Genomic DNA, 20,562 nt, shown 5'->3' on the forward strand with positions numbered 1-20,562 from the left:
TCACAGTGCCGTGCTGGCTGTCTGCTGGCCCGCAGCCTTGGCCTCGCGCGGGTAGTACTCGGCCAGGATGGTCTCGGGGATGCGCTTCAGCAGCTGCTTGGGGAAGATGCGCAGCAGCTGCCAGCCGATGTCCAGCGACTCGAAGATGCTCCGGTTCTCGTAGGGCCCTGGGGGAGATGCAGGCGAGGGCAGTGCAGGGGCTGGGTGGCGCCGGGCTCTGCCCCGTCCCACGCAGCCCTACCCTGGGTGATGAACTGCTTCTCGAACTTCTGCAGGAACTCCAGGTACAGCAGGTCGTCGGCCGACAGCGCCTCCTCCCCGACCACCGCCTTCATCGCCTGCACGTCCTTGCCGATGGCGTAGCAGGCGTACTGCGGGGCAGGGGGTGCCCTCAGGACAGACGGACCCTCCGTGCAGCCCCGGCAGGAGCAGCGCAGCTGGCGGCTGCCTGGCTCGGGAAAACGCCAGCCTGGGCTTGGCTGCTTGCCCCCTGCTCGTGGCACGCCTGGGGACACCCCGAGCAGGGTCTGTGCACCTGCGTTGGGGCTGGGCAGCTGGACTTTGTGGGCATTTTTTGACCCTCCACACCCTGCAGCACCAACAACCACCAATTTGTGCTGTGTGACCAACACCCCCTTGGCTGCATCTCACTCCTGCAGCAGGACAAGCCACAGCCGTGCATCCCCTGTGCCCCGGTGGGACTTTGCGCCCTTGGGACTTCCAGCTTCCCAGGCCAGACACCCCAGCTCCTCCTCACCTCCAGGAGAGGCTGGGTGCTGAAACTAAGGGCTCCAGCCCATGATGAGCAAGATCTCAGCCCACAGACAGGGGAGGAGGGGGCTGCAGCGACAAACGGTGCCGCTTCCCTCCCGCCCAGCCCTTACCAGCTGGTTGGAGACATCGCCGTGGTCCTTCCTGGTCATGCCCTCCCCGATGGCCGACTTCATCAGGCGGGAGAGGGAGGGCAGCACGTTGATGGGGGGGTAGATCTGCGGGGAGACAGGCACGGTCCCACACTGCCAGCCCCAGTGACTGCCCTTGGCCCCCCCCAGTTCCCCCCCACGAGCCCCGGTGCACTCGGCATCGCTGCGCTCCCCAGCCCACGGGCATGGATCCGGATCCATCCCCGTCGCGGTGCCGGGAACAAACCTGCCGGTTGTGGAGCTGCCGGTCCACGTAGATCTGCCCCTCGGTGATGAAGCCCGTCAGGTCGGGGATGGGGTGGGTGATGTCTGGGGAAAGCAGGCGGCGTGAGCACGGCTGCTCCGTGGGCACGGGCACAGCACCGGCCACCAGCCCAGGGCAGATGGAGCGGTGCCACTGGAGGATGCAGCTGGGAGCGAGAGCGGGTCCCGCACCACGGGGCAAGCAAGCACCAGGTGTAGACCTATGTGTGTGCGCACACCCCTGGGGGGTGCCTGTGTGCCCCCCATGCACACCTGCACCCCAGTCCCGTGCCCACCCCAACCACGCTCTGGCCGGAGTGTAACGCCGTGCGCCTCCGTACTGCTCCGCCTGGGGAGGCGCAGGGGGACACCGTGGGGAAAAAAGGAGAACGAAATTGAAACCGAGGAAGTTTTGCTACAAAGCGCCTTGAACAAAGCCATGGCAGATCCTACAAGCTCCCCCACACCCGTTTGAATAAAAGAGTTTGGCGTTCCCCAGCCCTGTGGTTTTCCGTGCCCTGGTGTCCCCGCGCACCCCAGGGCGACGCTCACCGTCGTTGGGCATGGTGAGGATGGGGATCTGCGTGATGGAGCCGTTCCTGCCTTCCACGCGCCCGGCGCGCTCGTAGATGGTGGCCAGGTCGGTGTACATGTAGCCGGGGAAGCCGCGGCGCCCGGGCACCTCCTCCCTGGCTGCCGACACCTGCGGGACAGGGGGGCTGCAGTCGGTGCTGGAGGGGGCAGCGGAGAGAGCAAAGGGGGCCTGGGGACGTGGGGGCATGGGGATGGGGAGCTGGGTGGGGGCTGCGGGCGGCACCGACCTCCCGCAGGGCCTCGGCATAGGAGCTCATGTCCGTCAGGATGACCAGCACGTGCTTCTCGCACTGGTACGCCAGGAACTCGGCCGTGGTCAGTGCCAGGCGCGGGGTGATGATGCGCTCGATCCTGCGGGGAGAGGGGCTGGCGCTGCCGGGGGGCTGCAGCGTGAAGCGCCCAGCGCCTGCAGAGCCTCCCAGGAGGAGGAGGAGGAGGAGGAGAATAAGAGCTGTGTGCCGGAGCCCCCGGCTGACTCACGTGGGGTCGTTGGCCAGGTTGAGGAAGAGGCAGACGTTCTCCATGGAGCCGTTCTCCTCGAAGTCCGACTTGAAGAAGCGAGCGGTCTCCATGTTCACCTGCGGGGTGAGGCCGCTCAGCGGGCACGTGGCGGCTCCGTGCACAGGGAGGCAGAGGCAGGAGAGTGGCGTGCCCCATGCAATTTGGCTTTGCCGAGGTCCCCTCCCGGGCCCGACTCACCCCCATGGCCGCAAAGACAATGGCGAAGTTGTCCTCGTGGTAGTCCATCACGTCCTTGGACTTCTTCACCAGGCCGGCCTGCCGGCAGATCTGCGCGGCGATCTGCAGCGGGACGGGGCAGGCGTGCAATGCGGGGCCGTGCCGAAGGGGCCACAACCATGCCGGGACCGCACCACGGCCCCACGGCACGGCCAGACCCCAGCGAGGGGCAGGGGGTGCCTCCAGGGCACAGACAGCGAAGGAGGAAGCATCCCCAGGCACCAGCATCCCCAGCCGCCCACCTCGCGGCCGTCCCTGCTGTCCCCAGGTGCCCCGCAGGGGTTGGGACCCGAGGGGCTGGGGGGGGACAGGCAGCTGTGCCCCACGGCCGTGCCACCGTGCCCTTCGCACTGAGCCCCGGCTCGGCCGTGTGAACTCTCCCCTGTCACTCCCGATCCATCAGGGACGTTTTTCTGTCCCACTGCATCACCGTCTGGCGCTGCGCCGTGCCGCTGCTGCCGGGGGAGCGAGGGGCTGCGCTCCCCGACCCTGTCCCCGTCCCTGTCCCCATCCCTGTCCCCAGCCACCCGAGCTTGGTGGTTTTGGTGCAGCGCCCATGACTCAGGGGATGCTGGGGGGGCACTGCAGCCCCCACCCCATGCTCGGGGCACCCCACATTTGGGGCACCCCTCATCGGAAAACCCCACATCTCATCTTATAGAGAATCATAGAATATCCCGAGTTGGAAGGGACCCACAAGGCTCATCGAGTCCAACTCCTGGCACCACACAGGTCAACCCAAAAATTCAGACCATGTGACTACGTGCACAGTCCAAACGCCTCTTAAACTCCAAAATCTCTGCCCCCAGTTCGGCTCTTGGCATAATGGGGTAGCAGAGGGGGAACTGCAGATGGGGAAACTGAGGCACGAGGGAACGCCTTCCCCGCGTGCACCCCAGCGGTGCGCCTGGTACCCACCCTGCACGGCGTGGATGTGGCAGAGCCCAGCACCACGCAGAGCCGGAGCAGGGGGTGAGGAGCAGACGCTGGTGGGAGCCAGGATCCTAAACCACCCCCCCGGTGTCCTCGTGCCGGGAGCTCGTGGCCCCGCTCTGCCCCATGGGGACAAAGGCACCCACCTCGTTGTGGGGGAGGCCGGCGGCGGAGAAGATGGGGATCTTCTGGCCGCGGGCGATGCTGTTCATCACGTCGATGGGCGAGATGCCGGTCTGGATCATCTCCTCGGGGTAGATGCGCCCGTGGGGGTTGATGGGCTGGCCTGGAGGAGGAAAGGCCGAGGGGGCACCCCGAAGTGGTGGGGATGGCCCGGATGACACAAAACACATTAACAGAATAATAACCATAATAATTAATATAGTACAGAATAACTAATAAGTAGCCTTCTTCGGACCCGTGCAGCCACCCAGCCCCACAGTGGGTGGGGGGCCTGGGCTCAGCAGCCCCACCCCGGCCCTGGTGCCCGCGCCCGTTACCGTTGATGTCCAGAAAGTCCTCGGCCATCACCGGGGGGCCGCTGTCGATGGGCTTGGCGGAGCCGTTGAAGACACGACCTGCAAGGAGAGGGCTGCTGGTGCCCACGGGCAGCTGCACGGCCCCGGGGACAGGAGGGGACGGGTCTGGCTGCGCCCCCCGGCAGCGCTGCCGGGTGCATTTGGGCACTGGGGTGAGAGGCGGCTGAGGCCGAGCTGTGTTCATGGAAAAGCAGCGCTTTGGGTGCCCAGAGGGTGCACCCAGCCCCAACCCCTGCTGGGCCATTCCCAGCGTGAAGCATTGAAACGTCTGCCCCAGGCAGCAGCTGAAGGGTCTGCGACGCTGCTGGGCGTGGAAATGGAAATGGGGAGCACCCAAGGGTGCCACGGGGCGTGGGCAGGGAGCAAGGCACGCGGGGGCTGGGTGACATGCACAACCCCACGGCACCCCGGCAGCAAGACTGCCAGGACACGAGGCCAGGTCCCCGCAGCCCTCCTGACGCCACCCACGCCACCTTCTCCATGGGGTCCCCGGGCTGGGGTGACACCCAGCACCCCACGTCCCCAGACTGGCTCCGGGGGGTGCCAGAGAGCTCCCGAACAGCTCCTGCACTGCAGCTCATGCTCAGTGTCTCCTCATCGAGCGGCTCCGCTGGGGATCGATAGATCCAAAGCCAGCGTGTCTCCGGTCCCCCCCACCTGCCTGCCCCTATAGGACTATAGGGGTCGGGGCAGCATTGCGGGTGTCAGAGCACATAAAGATCACGGTGGGGATGGGAACGGGGCGAGGGAGCGCGGAGCATGAAAGGTCAGCAGCCTTGGTGCTGGCTGGGCACGCAGGCAGCGGTGGCACGGGGCCGTCTGATTCATTGCTGGAGCACGAGCAGAGGCGGGGGAGCTTTGCTTTATTGACCATTTTTCCCTTTGCTTTGCTTTATTGACCGGTTTTCCCTTTGTTTTGCTTTATTGACCATTTCCCTCACCGCCGCCGGTCCCGGTGGCACCAAGGTCAATAAAGCAAAGCACCTGAAGAGCACCACGGCGGGGGACAGACCCTGCACCCCCCCTGCCCACACCCTGCAGGGGATGGGGAGACCCCGGCCGGGACCCGTGCGGCCAGCACCGCACGCAGCCGTGGCGCTCAGCACCGCGCCCCCTGCCCTTTACCGCTGCCCTTTGCAGGCAGGGCGCTGGCCCCGCTCCCCGCGAGCTGGGAAGGAGATAGCAGGAGACAGGCAGCCACGAGCGGGGAGCGGTGCCCTGCGTCCAGCAGCCCCCTTCACCCCGTGCAACCCTGGTTGGGGTCAGGAGATTGTGCTGACAACAATAGGACCTGGGGCTGGAGCTGGGCTGTCCTGGTGGGAAAACCCTTCTGGTCCGTGCCAAGCTCCGTGTCCTGGGCCAGCCGGGCACCGAGACGAGCCAGGGCTCGGCCGAGCCGGGCTTACCGAGCATGTCCTCAGACACCGGTGTCCGCAGGATGTCCCCGGTAAACTCGCAGGAGGTTTTCTTGGCATCGATGCCCGATGTTCCTTCAAACACCTGCAGGGAGCGGGGCAAGAGTCCAGCTAGCGGCAATTAGCGGGCAGAGAGGGGCAGGGGGGCTCAAGCGCACCGTGGGGCTGGGTTTCATCAGCAAGGTTACTCGATTTGCCCTCATGGGAAAAATGCACCAGGGAGAGGTGATAAAAGAGAGGGAGAAATCCCGGGGTTAAGAGGTCTGCCCTGAGAGGCGCTGGCTCAGAGCGCAGCAGCGGCGATGCTCCGGGTCATCGCTCCCGCTGGCAGCCCCAGCTGCGCCTTCCCTCGGGGAGCACGGGCTCGGGACACACGAGGTGCCCTTAAAGGCATCCCTGGGGACGCAGGGAGGTGCAGGAGGGGTGCTGGCACCCAGCACTGGCTCTGGGCATCCCCTGGGTCACACTGCATGGAAGCCGTCCCTAAGCTGGCACGCATGAAGGCGTGCACGGCTGCACTCACGTTGGTGCGCCTGGGTAAATATTTCCCAACCTGTAAAGCATCGCTGCAACAAATTCCCAAACTGGTGGCACCAGCTCCTGCTCACACGCAATAAATAAGTGCTAGGGGCCTGCAGAGGCACCCTGTGCTTTCAGGCCCCCAGGTGGCTGCCGAAGCACCCCCGGGGCGGACGAGGTGCTCGTTACGGCAGGGAGCGCAGCAGCCCCGCAGCGAGACCCCATCGCGGCGCTGCCCCTAGCAGGGAAGGGAAACCCAAGGCACTTTCATCCGTATAATATTTGACACCATTCGTATTAATTAACCTCCAGGCCGCTCCTTTAATTAGAGCCGGAGGGCCCCCCGGAGAAGGGCTGCCTTGGGAAAGCCGGGGCACGCAGCCGGGTGACGGCGCAGTGCCTGCGGGTGCGTGCCCGCGGGTCTGCCTGCCAAAGCACTGAGCTGCTCCTGCCAAAGGAGCCTTTTTTTTTCTTTTTTCCATTTTTTTTCTTTTTTTTTTTCCCTTTTGAGGCTGACTCCCTAATAGGATTAAGAGGGCGCTGCAAAGGTCTGGGCAGCATTAGAGGGGCGAAGTTCGGCAGCTCGCCAGCGAGGTCCCGCACAGGTCGCCCCCGCAGCCGCCTCGGTTCACCAAACCAAGCCACAGACTGCGCTGGCTTGGTGACGATGATGATGGTGGTGGCGGTGAGCAAGGACTGGGGCCACCTGGGCAGGATGGTCCCTTTGCCTACAGAGGGCCCCCATGCTCATGGAGAACCCCCCCCACCGGCTCTTGGGAGCCCCCAGTCCCAACCACCTGCCCGTGGGGTGGATCAGGGCAGAGGGCTGGTGGCCGTGGGGTGACAGCGGGGGGGTCACAACGTTCCTGCCAGGATGCGCAGGAAGGCAGAGCAGGGAGGGAACAGGAGGACATGGGGACAAGGGACAGGGGTCCTGAGGTGGCTGTGGCATCACTCGGCCAGCTTGCCCCAGCGGGGACAGCGGGTGACGGCTGGGAGAGGGGACAGGGGGACACACGAGGACCAGAGGCCAATTGTGGGGCTGTGCCCACGTCTGCCCCCTGCATCCTACTGAACTTCTGCAGATTTTGCTGTTTGGAATTTGGCACCCAGACGCTGCTGCTGTGAGCCAGCTGGGTGCCGGCCCCGTCCCCACACGTGCCACAACGCGACCCCACGCTCGAGCTGCTGGGCCGAGGGCCAGCACCGCAGCTGCTGCGTGTCCCGGGACACGGAGCGGGGGCCACCAGCGCCCTGTGGGCTGGGACAGCCACCACTGGAGGGGAACAGAGCCCCAGGACAGAGCCCCGGGCCATGCCTTGCGGTGCCGTGCGGTGCCGTGCAGCCCCTGCCCGCCGCGCCGCGCTCACCTGGACGATGGCTTTGGAGCCCACCACCTCCAGCACCTGCCCGCTGCGGCTGGTGCCGTTGGGCAGCGTGAAGTTCACGATCTCGGCATACTGGGCAAACTGGGGGGGACAAGCAGAGGTGGGAGGTCAGGGTGGGACGGCAGGGAACGCAGCCCCCCACTGCCTCCCCACGCAGCCCCCTCCTGCCCAGGGGCCCAGGGAGGAGGAGGAGGAGGAGGAGGAAGAGCGAGGGGAAGGTGCTGCCTCGCCAGCCCCATCCTAGAGCGTGCCCAGGTGCAGCACAGCCCTCTGCTTCTCCAGGCTGTGCCGCATCCCCCGTGCCCCCCGGGAGGGGAAGCCAAGCCATGTCCTGCTCTGGGGACAACGTCCGAGGGGGTTCACTCCACGAGAGCCTGCCCAGCCCCGCTCTCTCCTCTCCCCTTTTTCCTCCTCCTCTTCCTCCTCCTCCTCCTCCTCCCCATGAGTCCCCAGCTCGCGCTCAGCCGCCGGGGCTGGCTCCGCCGCTGCGAACTTTGGACTTTAATTCTCCTGCAAAGACCTTTGCATAAAGGACAACAAAGCGAAGGAAACACTCGCCGCAGCCTAGCTCCTTAATTGAGCTTATTAACTTTCCGTCCTGCCGGGATCGGCGTGAAAGGGGCCATAGAAAGGAGCCAACAAAGCCCCGACCGTGCATCGCGGCCCCACAGGACCCTCGCGGGCTCCCAGCTGGGGGACGCTGCGACACCCGGCTGCGCCCACCCAAACCCAGCCACAGGAGCAGGGACACCACCGGGGTGCCCCCGGCCCGGTGCTGGGGACGGGGTGCGTGGTGCCGTCGGGGCAGGCGGCTGGTGCAGGACTTGGGGCGCCTGCAGAGAGCACGTGCTGCGCGCACACACTCATACGTGTGCACACACACTCACACGTGTGCACGCTCACACACCCAGCCACGGCTGCTCGCCGGGCTCTGCTGCTGGCTGCGTCCAGAGGAGGGAGCTCAGGGACGGCTCACAGACCCCCAGAGTAGGGGACAGCCCCGGGGACAGGGGGCAGCCCAGGGGACGGGGGTCGCACTGCCCCATTGCCCACTCCCTGCCCCAAGAGGGGGCTGGCAGCCAGGCCCATGCAGGGACAGCACGGTGGTCCCCCCCAGCCCCAAGTGACACGGCCGAGGGGGTCCCCCCTTGGCAAAGGAGGCTCTCTCCCACCACTGGCACGGCCAGCACGTGAGCTGGTGGCCAAAGGCGTGCCGGGGCCGTGTGTCCCCATGAAAGGTGACACCTCTGGTGGGGACATCCATGCCACGGTGGGACGATGCTGTCCCCCTTCCAGCCCCGTGGGACCGAGGAGGGGGCTCTTACCTTCACGTTGTCCAGCACCACGAGGGGCCCGTTGACGCCGCACACCGTGCGGTAGGCTGTGGGACAAGGACATGGTCAGTACCCGGGGACCACGGGGATGTTCCCAGCCCGCTCCCCACATCGCCACCCCCAGCCCACGGGAGGGGGTGCCAGAGAGGGGTCCCGGGACACAGACACGGCCCTGCCGTGCCCTGGGTGCCAGCTTTGACCTCGGCTGCTGGAAACAGCCCATAGGAAACATCCCTTTTCACCCAATGAGTTCCATCTCAGTTCGCATTAAAATATTTAAATAAAATACAATTTGCAGAAGGAGAGGAAATCGGCAGCCTCCAAATACGCTGCGTGTGCAGCCAAACAAACGCCGAAGCTGTCCCTGGAGCACTTCTGCAGCAGGCTGCTCGCGGTGCGCCTCGGCACGCAGCAGAGAATGGAAACAAAACGACATTTAGAGCCCGAAGTGAGTCAGTGCCGACAGCCTGCCCCGACCCGGCCGGGAGCTTTCGCTCCAGCACCTCTTGCCAGAAAACGGAAAGCTTTTGTGCGAGTCGATGTTTTCCAAGGGCAGGTTTGCATTACACCGAGTCCGGGGTTTGAGAGAAGGCAATACGGAACCTGCTAGCGGAAATAAACACAGAAACAAGTCACAGGAGCTCCTTGGACCAGGGAAGGGTGATGCGGGCAGGATGGGGCCCATGCCCCCCAAGGGATGGCGGTGGCTCCGCGGTGGCTTCACTGCCATCACGCACGGTGACAGCCCCACCACCCCGAGGTGCCCCCGCACCCCAGCATCGCGGGGTCCTGCAATGGGGGGGCCCTGAGGCAAGCCCGAGTCCCCAGCTCCATTTGGGGACGCAGCCCCCTCCAAGCACGCAGCTCTGAGCCCGTTTTTGGGCCTTGCTGCAGGCGGGACCCCGGCGGGACCTGGCTCCCAGCGGGTCCTCTGCTGCCCGAGCCCCTGCCACAACCCGGGGGTCACAGCTTGCCCCAGCAAATCCCCCGGGATGGGCAGCGGGAGCTGGACCCCACCAAGCACGGGACCTGGCTCCGGGGGCCACCGGAGGTGCCAGCACCCTGTGGGGCTGGGGCTCTGCACCCCTTGGCTCCAGGAGGTGCAGGGTGAGGAGAGGACCCGGGGCACGGCCAGCACGGGGTGGCTCGGGACGAGGCAGGGCTCCCAGGGGACGGGACCTCTCCAAAGTGACCCAAAGGCAGGGAGCACCCGTGGGGCTGAGCGCAGGGACCCCAGTGGGTACACACGGGGTTCACAAACCCCGCAAGAGGGGGACGGTGCCCGGGGAAGGGGCAGCGGGGCTGGGAGCGGCTCCCAGGCGGGTGCAGGTGCTGGGGAACTGATCCGGCTCTAAGCTGCTCCTTGATCATTTCCCCAATGTGTCAAACGCCGGAACGCCTGCCATGGCGGGGCCTGGCTTTGCTGACCCCGCAGGGCCCTTTCAGCCCCCTGCCCTCTCCTCTCACACCGGGCTCTCTGATTTACTCATGATCCTAATAGGATTGGAGAGGCCGGGCCAGCTGGCGAGCTCGCGGCCCCCTCCCTCCAGCTGCGGGGATGGGTGGTCTGCCGGGGACGGGGGACCCTCGCCGCAGCGTCCCTGCAGCCAGGGCTGCCCGGTGCCGGCGTCACCGCGGCACGTGCATGGGCAGGATCCGGCCCCAGAGCCGAGCGGGACACGGGGAGCTACCCCGTCCCTCCTGGGCCCTCTCCGTGCGCCCACCCTCGCGCCCCGGTGTTAATCCCGGCCACTTTTGCAATTAGCCGTCTCCTCGTTACCCAATTACGCCCCGCTCCTGCCCAGCAGCCCCGCCGCCCATTCAGCAGCCTGGGGGGCTGGTGCGCCAGGGGGACCCAGCCGCCAATCTCCCCGCTTTTGTCTCCTTTATTCCCAAAGTGACCATTCTGCCTTTTATTTCCCCTTCCAGCCCCTTCACAAATACCCGCCCGCTTCCCTTCCCTTGGGAGGCTTTGTTGGGCTCTTTTCTTCTCTCCCACTTCCCTCCGCCACCGGAGCCACCCACGTGGGGCACCCCACGGGCTCGGCCTTCTCCCCACCCCACGGTGGTCTGCGGGCACCCCCCTGCCCACCGGCCCACTCCAGGACATCCTCGCCCACCGAGGGCATCAGAGCCGCCGGCTGCACCACTCGGTCCCCCCTTACCCGCCAAGCTCCCCGCCTGCCCGCCACCTTTACACAACCCAAATATCTCCATGCCCTCCGGAGGGCGCAGGCAGGAGGCTGATGGAGGTGTTCCCGAGGGACACGGGGCAGATGGAGACATCCATCCCCAGGGCTCGGCCACACAGAGCCCCACAGCATCACCCCGGGCTCGCTCTCACCATCACGGCACCACCGATGCGGGCAGGGACCGCTGGGGCCACCAGGTCACCTGGAGCTGGGGTGGGGAGCCCATGGGGAGCCTCCCCGGGCAGCTTCTGCAGTGCCCAGGAGGAGATCGGGGGGACTGGGCCCCCAGAGATGGGTGGGCAGGAGGACGGATGGACAGAAGACCCAACCTTGGGTCTGGAGAAAGGCGCAGGGGTGCTTCGTGCGGGTGAAGGCCTCGCTCACGCATCGCTGCTCTTCACCGGTTCCGCTGAAAAGCCCGGCACAAAACCCTCCCAGGGAGCTCGCCTCGTCCTGGGGGGGTTTCTGGGGGTTCACCCGGCCTGCCCCTGGTGGGGCCGACGTTACCGAAACCTTAATCACACGCGAGGGATTCTCCTGCAAAATTTCTCATTTCCTACGACGCGAGGAGTGAATGACAGCGGGAACGCTCCTGGGAGCGCAGCTCAGCTTGCTGCAAGCCAAGAGGCACCCGAGAGTCACCACGCGGTGACGTTCCCCCCAGAATTCAGGGACACCCCCAGCTGGGGCACCTGCCCCTACATATGTCACACCAGGGGACGGGGGCAGCTCCCACCTGGTGCTCTCTGGGCCCTACCTCGACGTAAGAGCATATCGCGACATATCGCGACAGCACCGACGGCCGCTCGGCAGGCGCGGGGCGATGTCGTGACGGGGTTAGGGGCGAGCAGGGAGGAAGGGAAACTGCCGAGAGCAGGGGGAGGAGGAAGGTGGGGGAGTGCCGGGGCAGGAGGTGGGGGGGGAGAGCCCCCGCTACCGGAAAGCACTAATTCAGATAATTAAGACGTTGAGCTGTTATGAAAAACCCAGCCCCGGAGCGGCGGGGTGGGTGGGCTGGGAGGGGGGGGAGAGGGGCCAGGGGGGGCCCAACCTGCAGGCAGAGCGGGACTGGGAAAGCAAAGTCTGGCAACCTGGCCCTTGCACGCCCCCTCCCCAAATTCACAGCTGCTGTCAGATGCCATCTCCGTTAGCCGGCCGCTCACGCACTATTAACTCCAGCGGCAGAGGGCGGCCGGGGCAGGGGGGGGCGCAGGCACGGCCCGCTGACAAAGCGGCCCCCACCCCGCTAATTGGTGCCGCTCAGCCGCCCTGCCCTCCGGCCCTCTGCCCCTGCCCCGGCAGCGCTGGGTGGCTGCTCGGCCGGACGGCTTAGGGCTCTGCTCCAAAGAGCCTCGCTGCCTGGCCCTCCTCTTCCTCATCCTCATCCTCATCCTGCTGCCGGGGGGGCCGCATCCTGCGCCTCGGCTGAGCCTGGCGCTGGAGGTGACGGAGGCGTCCCCGTGCCGCCGCTCGTCCCGCTCCACGGGGCCCTGGACACGGGGCAGAGGCTGGCACAGACACCCCTGGGTGACGGGCTCACCGGAGGCTGGGTCGAGGCCGGGTTCAGGTCGATTTGGGTGACAAAGCTGCGAAGGGCTGCCGCAACCAGCTCCACAACAGCTGCCTTGGTGCCCAGGACTCGTGTGAGGCTCAGCGCTGCCCGGGGGGGGTCCCGCGGCCCCCAGCCACCTCCCCAAGCACCGACTGCAGCTCTCGGTGCCCCTCGAGCCTCCGAACATCTCCGGCCCCAGGCGTGAACCGAAGCACTGGGGCAGGAAAAGCGAGCAGGAGCTGGCACAGACTGGGAACGTGCCCAGCAAACAGCCCTGCAGTGCTCCCAGCCCTTCTCCCGGCCCCAAGCACAAGGAGCGAGGGGACAGAGCCGGGGTCACCCCGCACGGAGCCGAGGGCACCCACCCAGCCCCATGCTGACCTCCCCACCCGAATTTTAACCAAAACTCTTAGCGAGGCCGATGCTTGGCACGGCACAGGTCCCAAGACGGGGCACGGATCCGTGCTGGTGCCCCAACGGCGGCTTTCGGCACCAACCCCGGCCCTGCCCGTGCCTTGGCCGCCCCGAGCCGCGCGTGCCGAGCCCCGTGGCCGCTCCTCAAACTTTTCCGACAGTCCCTAAGTGACCGCTCTCCCCCTCGCAACCTGCCCATTGTGCGATGTGTCAGTTTGTGCAGCGCTGTCAAACGCGCGGGGCTGCCCAAGCCCAGCGGAGCCCGTGAAAAGCCCGGCGGGGGGTCACACACTATGCCACTAATTAGGGCCGCCGGCCGAGGGTTCCCATACACACCTGCACGGTCATGTGAGGGAGGGCAAAGAATGGCAGCACCAGCCAAGCGTGAACCAAACAACCAGCCCGGAGAGAAAGAAAAAAAAAAAAAAGAAGGAAAAAAAAAAAAAAGAAAAAAAAAAGCACTGGGCTTGCTGTCACATTTCTATCAGACTAAACAGGGCTGGGGGTGGAGGCAGGAGCGGGGCTGCAGGACCCCGTCCCGGGGGGGCAGAGCAGGCGCCAGCTGGGCCAAGTGCCCTCGAAGGACTGCGGGGCTGAGATGCAAGAGGCATCTCTGCCTGCCTGCAAGCTGCTGGTAACCCCTCCGGAGGTGCTGGTGCCCGCTCGTGGGCGCAGAGTGGGTGCTCCGGGCATGGCAGAGGGGCTCGGGATGGGCTCTGCACCCAGGCAGCTTTCCTTACCCCCCCCCAAATCCTTTTCTCACCACTCTGAAACAAAACCCCTTTGTGGGCTTCCCCTTTCTGGGCTCAGCCCTGCTGCTCCGGCACCCTCTCCAGGCCCCCAAGCACCACCCGCGCCCCCCCCGGCCTGCAGCAGCAAAGGCACCCCTAGGGCCGGGCAGGCAGGAGCTGGGCAGCGGCAGCAGGAGCCTCACGCCTGCTCCCCGTCACCAGCAGCCCCCCAGTGCCCAGGGACAGACAGCCTGGCCCCGTGGAGGCACGGTGCAGCGGTGCCCACATCGAGCACCGGGTCCCCTCCCAGGCAGCACCTGGTGCTTTGGGCTTTCTGCTTGCCCCCACCCTGAGGTGGCCGTTTCGGAAAGCCGGCGTTGCCCTCGCCAGGCACCCATCACACACCTCTGGTGGCTCTGGGGGGGGGGCTTTTATTCCTTGTCCGGACGGACAGGGGTGTTCTGCCGAGCCAGCTCCGCACACAGCACAGCCGGAGGACGTCGTGCTGGCACAGAGCTGCCACGGCTGCCTCGGGGAGCGGCACGGAGCAGCCACCCCCCTGCCCGAGAGGTCACACCGACACCGAGCTCCCGCAGAGCCGTGGGCACAGCACGGGCTGGGACTCCGAGGAGCCGCCCTGCGCCCGCCAGCACCAGGCTGCTTCGGTGCAGCCTCGGTAGCCATGACCCAAACCCATCCAGCACAAACCACCCGTCCTGCACGGCACACACCAGTCGGGGATGTCACGTCTTAGCCTCTCAGACCTCCCCAGCGAGCAGGGGAGGTCCCACCACGTGCTGATGGCTGCCCAAATTCGTGTAGGAAGGGGCGCCAGGGGCTCGCACGCCCGCAGCTCTGACGTGGCCGCCGTCACCGCACGGCCACAGCTCCCGGGAATTCTCCGCGAGGCTTTCAGGTAGCTAAATTTGGATTCCTGCTCCGTGCCTCTGGCTGGCTGTGACTCAGTGTCACGCTCCCAGCGAGCTCTCTCAGGTCTTACGCTGACTGCAAGTCGCTGGGCACGGCAGCGAATAGTCAGGGCGGTGTAAACCAGAGACCAGGCAAGGCAACGTGCCTCCTCCCTGCTCCGAGCAGAGCCCCCCGAGCTCCTTGCTTCTCCCCCCGACTCTCCTGCACGACCCCAGCCGCTGCCCAGGCTGGGGGGGACGAGGACTGGTGCTCGGGGTGCGCGGGGCAGCCTGCACCTCCCCGGCTGCATCCCGTGGGACAGAGCCCCGGCCCCAGCTCTGCGTCTCCCTGGCACCAAGCAGGGGGACAGGGACAACCCAATGCCGCCACAGAACCCAGCCACCAGGCTCGCTGCCTTCCCCCCCTGCACCCCCCACCTCCTTGCAGCCCTCGGGCCCCCTCCAGGCAGCGTTTGCGGGGCAGGGCTGGGCGCTGCGCGTTGCACGGGCAGCCCCGGGTCCACGTGCGGGCGGTGGCATCGCTCGCCGGGTTGTTTTTCATAAAGATGGGTCAAGCCAAAGGCCAGGAGGTGATAAGTGCTTCTGCCACTCGCTTGTGCTAATGGATTCGCAGCGCTCGCCAGCAGCTGCTAATACCTCCTGGCTCTCAGGAGAGCCGGCCCCAGCAGAGCCGCGCGGGCAGGGCAGGCTCAGTCCTCTCCGCCAGCCAGCGCCGGGGACGTGTCCCTGAGGGGGACGGCTCCGGGTGACAGCCCAGTGCCAGGCTGAAGCTGAGGCCGTGCGGCTGCTCCCACAGGCAGCACCCCGTGGGGACCCCACACCGCTGGGCACCCCGTGCCGCTGCCACCCAGCCGTGGGGCTGGCAGCTGATGGGGTCACACGTGTTGGAGACCCCGTGCACAAACCCGGAGCTGCCAGGCAGCGCCCGCAGGACCGTCCAGAAGCGGCACTCAGCTGTGCTCAGCCTCGCATGCAGGGGACCCTCATAAAAGTCCCCCCAACCCTTCCAAATGCCACTCTCAGGTGCGCCCTACAGGGACAGCACCAGCCTCCCGCCCTGCTCCCACCCTCCCCTTCCTACCACCCCCATTCTGGGAGTCCCAAGGGCTCCCCCCAGCTCCAGGACCCTCCTCTCCGAGTCCTCCACCTCCCCACAGCAGTGGGGGAAGGCACAAGGCTCGCTCATGCCCATGCGAGGCTGGGAACATTCCCTGACACACGGCCCCCAGAGCCAACGCAGCCCCCCAGGGCAACGTGTCCCTTGTTCCTACAAGCATCGCCACCACCCCGCTGCACCCCTGCACTCCTCGCCTCGTGCATCACGGGGAACGCTGGTGGGGGCACTGCTTGAGCCTGGCACGGGGGTGGCTGCTGCCCCGCTCCATCAAACCGTCACCCATGGGTGCACAACGCCACGGCAGCGAGAGCCGGTGCCTGCAGGACCGGTCTGGGGCTCTCCGGGGAGGGCAGGAGCCGCCTCCAGCGGGAGGAGGCACAGCCTCAGCCCCTCGCACTGCCCTCGCTGCCCTCCCTGCCCCTCCTGAGGCCAAAGGCTGCCCTCGCCCAGCACCAACCGGGGAGAAGCCGCCCGCAGCCGGGCCCCGGCGGGTGCTGCTCCTGCCCGGTGTTGACAGCAAACACCGGGCAGAGCCGGCGGCACGCAGCCCTCCCGGCCTCCCGCGGGCCTCCAACGGCCTCCAACGCCCTTGACACCTCCGACCCCACCGAGCCCGGGCAGGTGGAGGCACGGTGACGGCCCCGGCTGCCCCTGGCCCCCCGGGGGTGTGCGGGGTCTTCCTGCCCGGCTCATGGACCCCCGGCAGGGCTGTGCCCGCACCCAGCACTTTTGGGGCCGGGAGGGGCTGGGAGCAGTGACACGAGTGGGTGCCATGCTCCGGCACGTTGTCCTGGGGGGGGCAGAGCCGTCCCCATTACGGTGGGCTACCCCGGCTCCATCCCCTGGAGGAGCCCCCGCGCCCCCCAGCACGGCTGGACCTGACCTTGGCAGGGAGGTGGCCGTGACACCGGCCCCTGCAGGCACCCCGCAGGGTGGCGGAGCCCCCCCAGCCCCAGCCCCAGCCCCCGGAGCCCCCCCCGAGCCCTGCCCCGCACTCACTCAGCCGGGGGCTGCTGCTGAAGTCGCGGGTGACGGCGAGGGCGTGCTCCCGGGCTGCTGCCTGCACCTGGACCGCCATGGACCGGGACTTGGACCCTCGGCACGGCTCGGCACGGCTCGGCACGGCACGGCACGGCTCGGCACGGCACGGCACGGCACGGCACGGCTCGGAACGGCACGGCACGGCTCGGCTCGGCACGGCACGGCACGGCTCGGCACGGCACGGCTCGGCACGGCACGGCACGGCTCGGCACGGCTCGGCACGGCACGGCACGGCACGGCACGGCTCGGCACGGCACGGCTCGGCTCGGCTCGGCTGGGCTGCCCCGCCTGCAGCAGCACTGCCCTGTGTTGGCTGTAAACAGAGGGGAGGTAGGGGCGGGGAGTGGGGTGGGGAAACCCAGGGGCAGTGGGGCAAGGGCAGGGGCAGGGGCAGGGGGGGTGATAGGTAAGGGTGGGGTTTGGGTCGGGGGAGGCTTGGGCTAAAAGTGGATTTAGGGTTTGGAGCGAAGGCCAGGTAAATTAGGAGCGTTAGGGTCGTGGGGAGGGCTGAGGACAGCGCTGGGGTCAGGTGGGGGGCATTTTGGCAGGGGGCTGGGGTAACCAGGGGGCTTTGGGTGGGGGTAGGGGTAAGGGTAAGGGAAGGGAGAGGGTCAGGGTCAGGGTAAGGACAGGGTGGTGTAGGGGAAGGGTAGCGTAGCCGGGAGGGCAGCTTGGCCACCGAGGGCGAAGGAGGAGGCGGCAGGCAGGAGGCAGGACGTAACTTTTATTAACCATTAGAAACCATAAGAAACCACGTTATTCATTAAAGTTTTACATACAGTACATTTTTCTTTTTCTTTTGTTCCAACTTCACAGGTCAGGGCGAGCGGCTGGCGGCGGTGCTGGCGGCGAGCAGGGCTGGGGCGAGCGCCCCGTGAGCGGGACCCTCCTGAGCCCCCCGGGTCGGTTTTGGGGCAGCAGCAGCTTGGGGCGGGTTTGTGGAAGCTTTACCTGGGTTTAGCTTGCCGAAGGTGCTCGCTGTTACACTGCGGAGCAGCCTCCGCCTTCCCTGCTGCCCTCGCCGCCGAGCAGCGGGAGCAGGGGCGCAGGGGTCCCGCGGGGCATCCTTGGAGCATCCCAGGCTTCGGGGACTCTTTGGGAAACAAACCTGGGCCTGGCTCTCTCCGAAGTGAGCCCAAACATCCCCGACCACGTCAGGGCGAGGGGGTCACTTCTGTACCAAGCTGCCCCGAGTTTCCTCCCGGTTCAACCAGGAGGGGAGGAACCAGGCTGAAACCCTCGGGAAATGCTGGTGGCACAGCTCCCCCGGGGAGGTGGCTGCTTGGGGAAGAGGGAGAAGCAAAACCGGGCAAGCCCCGGATCTGTCAGCAGGTCCTGCCTGCGGGACCCAGCGCCAGCCCGCTGCCAGCCTGCCGCACGCTGCTCGCCCCCGCTCGCTCTGAAATACCGAGTCTGCAGACCGGGGAGGATGAAGAACGGCGATATAAATATAAATTAAGTGACGTGGGGAGGGGGGAAGGTCCTCGTCCTGCCGACATCCAAAACCTCAGTCAAACACAGCATCGCGACGTCGATGTTTGGAGCGCGGCAGCCGGTGCTGGTGCGGACGGGAGGGGAGGGAGGACGGGGAGCAGGAGCGGGCACCGGGGCCACCGCGAGCACGTGCCACACTTGGGGACAAGGACATCTGCCTGCAGCCCCGGCGGGGCAGTGAGCTGTGGTCTGAGCCGAGCAGGAGGAGGGAACATCCACCATGCCCCCGACTCTGTCCCTGCCTCCTGCCAGCCCCCTGTCCTGCCTCAGTTTCCCCACCTACGCTCTGGGCGCGGACCCCTCCTGGGCAGCTCCCATAAAGTGCTCCAGGCGTGAGTGATCGACAACTGCTGTGCCATAGAAACGCTTGATTTAAAGGAAAAATAGTCACTGGGACCTTTCCATAAAATCATTTATTTTAAATATTTCCCCGCACTGTGACTGGGGCCGCGTCCTCCCGCAGCAGGGGCAGGCTCGGGCGCTGCTGCCTGGGGTTCCTGCACCCGGCACCGAGCTGCACGGGCAGCGGAGGACGCGGGGTCCCACGTCTGCCTGCAGTGCACACCCTCAGGGATTTGCTTTACCCCGGGCAGGGACCTTTGCTAGGAGGTTTCTGGTGTTATTCTGAACTTCTTTCTGCCTCTCTTCCCCAAACACTTCAGTTCTGTTGAAAAAAAGAGAATGTGAGAATCTTCCCCCACCCGCAGCAGACGTTGGGTGTGAGTGGTTTGGTCACTGCAACCCCTGCAGAGCAGAGCAGCCCGCGGGGTTTTGCCATGGGCTCCCCAGGAAGCCTCTGCACCCAAACGCACAGCCCCGTCCACGGGGTGAGCCGGGAGCACTCTGCAGGGCGTCCTGCTGGGAATAATGCCACTGCAGGGCGTCCTGCTGGGAATAATGCCACTGCAGGGCATCCTGATGGGGAATAATGCCACTGCAGGGCGTCCTGCTGGGAATAATGCCACTGCAGGGCATCCTGATGGGGAATAATGCCACTGCAGGGCGTCCTGCTGGGAATAATGTCACTGCAGGGCGTCCTGATGGGGAATAATGCCACTGCAGGGCATCCTGCTGGGAATAATGCCACTGCAGGGCGTCCTGCTGGGAATAATGTCACTGCAGGGCGTCCTGCTGGGAATAATGCCACTGCAGGGCATCCTGCTGGGAATAATGCCACTGCAGGGCATTCTGCCAGGGAATAATGTCACTGCAGGGCATTCTGCCAGGGAATAATGTCACTGCAGGGCGTCCTGCTGGGAATAATGCCACTGCAGGGCATTCTGCCAGGGAATAATGTCACTGCAGGGCATTCTGCCAGGGAATAATGCCACTGCAGGGCGTCCTGCTGGGAATAATGCCACTGCAGGGCATCCTGATGGGGAATAATGCCACTGCAGGGCGTCCTGCTGGGAATAATGCCACTGCAGGGCGTCCTGCTGGGAATAATGTCACTGCAGGGCGTCCTGCTGGGAATAATGCCACTGCAGGGCGTCCTGCTGGGAATAATGTCACTGCAGGGCATCCTGCTGGGAATAATGCCACTGCAGGGCGTCCTGCTGGGAATAATGCCACTGCAGGGCATCCTGATGGGGAATAATGCCACTGCAGGGCGTCCTGCTGGGAATAATGCCACTGCAGGGCGTCCTGATGGGGAATAATGCCACTGCAGGGCGTCCTGATGGGGAATAATGCCACTGCAGGGCATCCTGCTGGGAATAATGCCACTGCAGGGCGTCCTGCTGGGAATAATGTCACTGCAGGGCGTCCTGCTGGGAATAATGCCACTGCAGGGCATCCTGATGGGGAATAATGCCACTGCAGGGCGTCCTGCTGGGAATAATGCCACTGCAGGGCATCCTGCTGGGAATAATGCCACTGCAGGGCGTCCTGCTGGGAATAATGTCACTGCAGGGCATCCTGATGGGGAATAATGCCACTGCAGGGCATCCTGCTGGGAATAATGCCACTGTAGGGAATCCTGATGGGGAATAATGCCACTGCAGGGCATCCTGCTGGGAATAATGCCACTGCAGGGCATCCTGATGGGAATAATGCCACTGTAGGGAATCCTGATGGGGAATAATGCCACTGCAGGGCATCCTGATGGGGAATAATGCCACTGCAGGGCATCCTGATGGGAATAATGCCACTGTAGGGAATCCTGATGGGGAATAATGCCACTGCAGGGCGTCCTGATGGGGAATAATGCCACTGCAGGGCATCCTGCTGGGAATAATGCCACTGTAGGGAATCCTGATGGGGAATAATGCCACTGCAGGGCATCCTGCTGGGAATAATGCCACTGCAGGGCATCCTGATGGGAATAATGCCACTGTAGGGAATCCTGATGGGGAATAATGCCACTGCAGGGCATCCCGCTGGGAATAATGCCACTGCAGGGCATCCTGATGGGGAATAATGCCACTGCAGGGCGTCCTGCTGGGAATAATGCCACTGTAGGGAATC

General features: G+C 65.6%; 1 protein-coding gene across 1 annotated transcript; it reads right to left on the reverse strand.

The window, feature by feature from the left end:
• Nucleotides 1-17,745, reverse strand: ATP6V1B1 (ATPase H+ transporting V1 subunit B1). Its single transcript, XM_050710593.1, has 15 exons — nucleotides 17,711-17,745; nucleotides 16,561-16,676; nucleotides 8,618-8,673; nucleotides 7,275-7,373; nucleotides 5,377-5,470; nucleotides 3,932-4,009; nucleotides 3,578-3,717; nucleotides 2,460-2,561; nucleotides 2,241-2,338; nucleotides 1,988-2,111; nucleotides 1,719-1,869; nucleotides 1,150-1,232; nucleotides 885-989; nucleotides 242-371; nucleotides 1-167 (listed from the first exon to the last, which is right to left on the reverse strand). The coding sequence occupies exons 1-15, from the start codon at nucleotides 17,743-17,745 to the stop codon at nucleotides 1-3; spliced, it is 1,578 nt and encodes a 525-aa protein (XP_050566550.1).
• Nucleotides 17,746-20,562: the final 2,817 nt, after the last annotated feature.

The sequence above is a fragment of the Cygnus atratus genome, chromosome 4 (assembly GCF_013377495.2).
Source record: "Cygnus atratus isolate AKBS03 ecotype Queensland, Australia chromosome 4, CAtr_DNAZoo_HiC_assembly, whole genome shotgun sequence".
NCBI classification, from domain to species: Eukaryota; Metazoa; Chordata; class Aves; order Anseriformes; family Anatidae; genus Cygnus; species Cygnus atratus.

Coding starts and splice junctions, on each gene's coding strand:
- ATP6V1B1 (XM_050710593.1), bottom strand. CDS start 17,745: ATGTTTGGGCTCACTTCGGAGAGAGCCAGGCCCAG. Junction 5,471..7,274: donor GCTCCAAAGCCATCGTCCAG/GTGAGCGCGGCG, acceptor CGCTCCCTGCAG/GTGTTTGAAGGAACATCGGG. Junction 372..884: donor GCGATGTCTCCAACCAGCTG/GTAAGGGCTGGG, acceptor CCTGCCCCGCAG/TACGCCTGCTACGCCATCGG.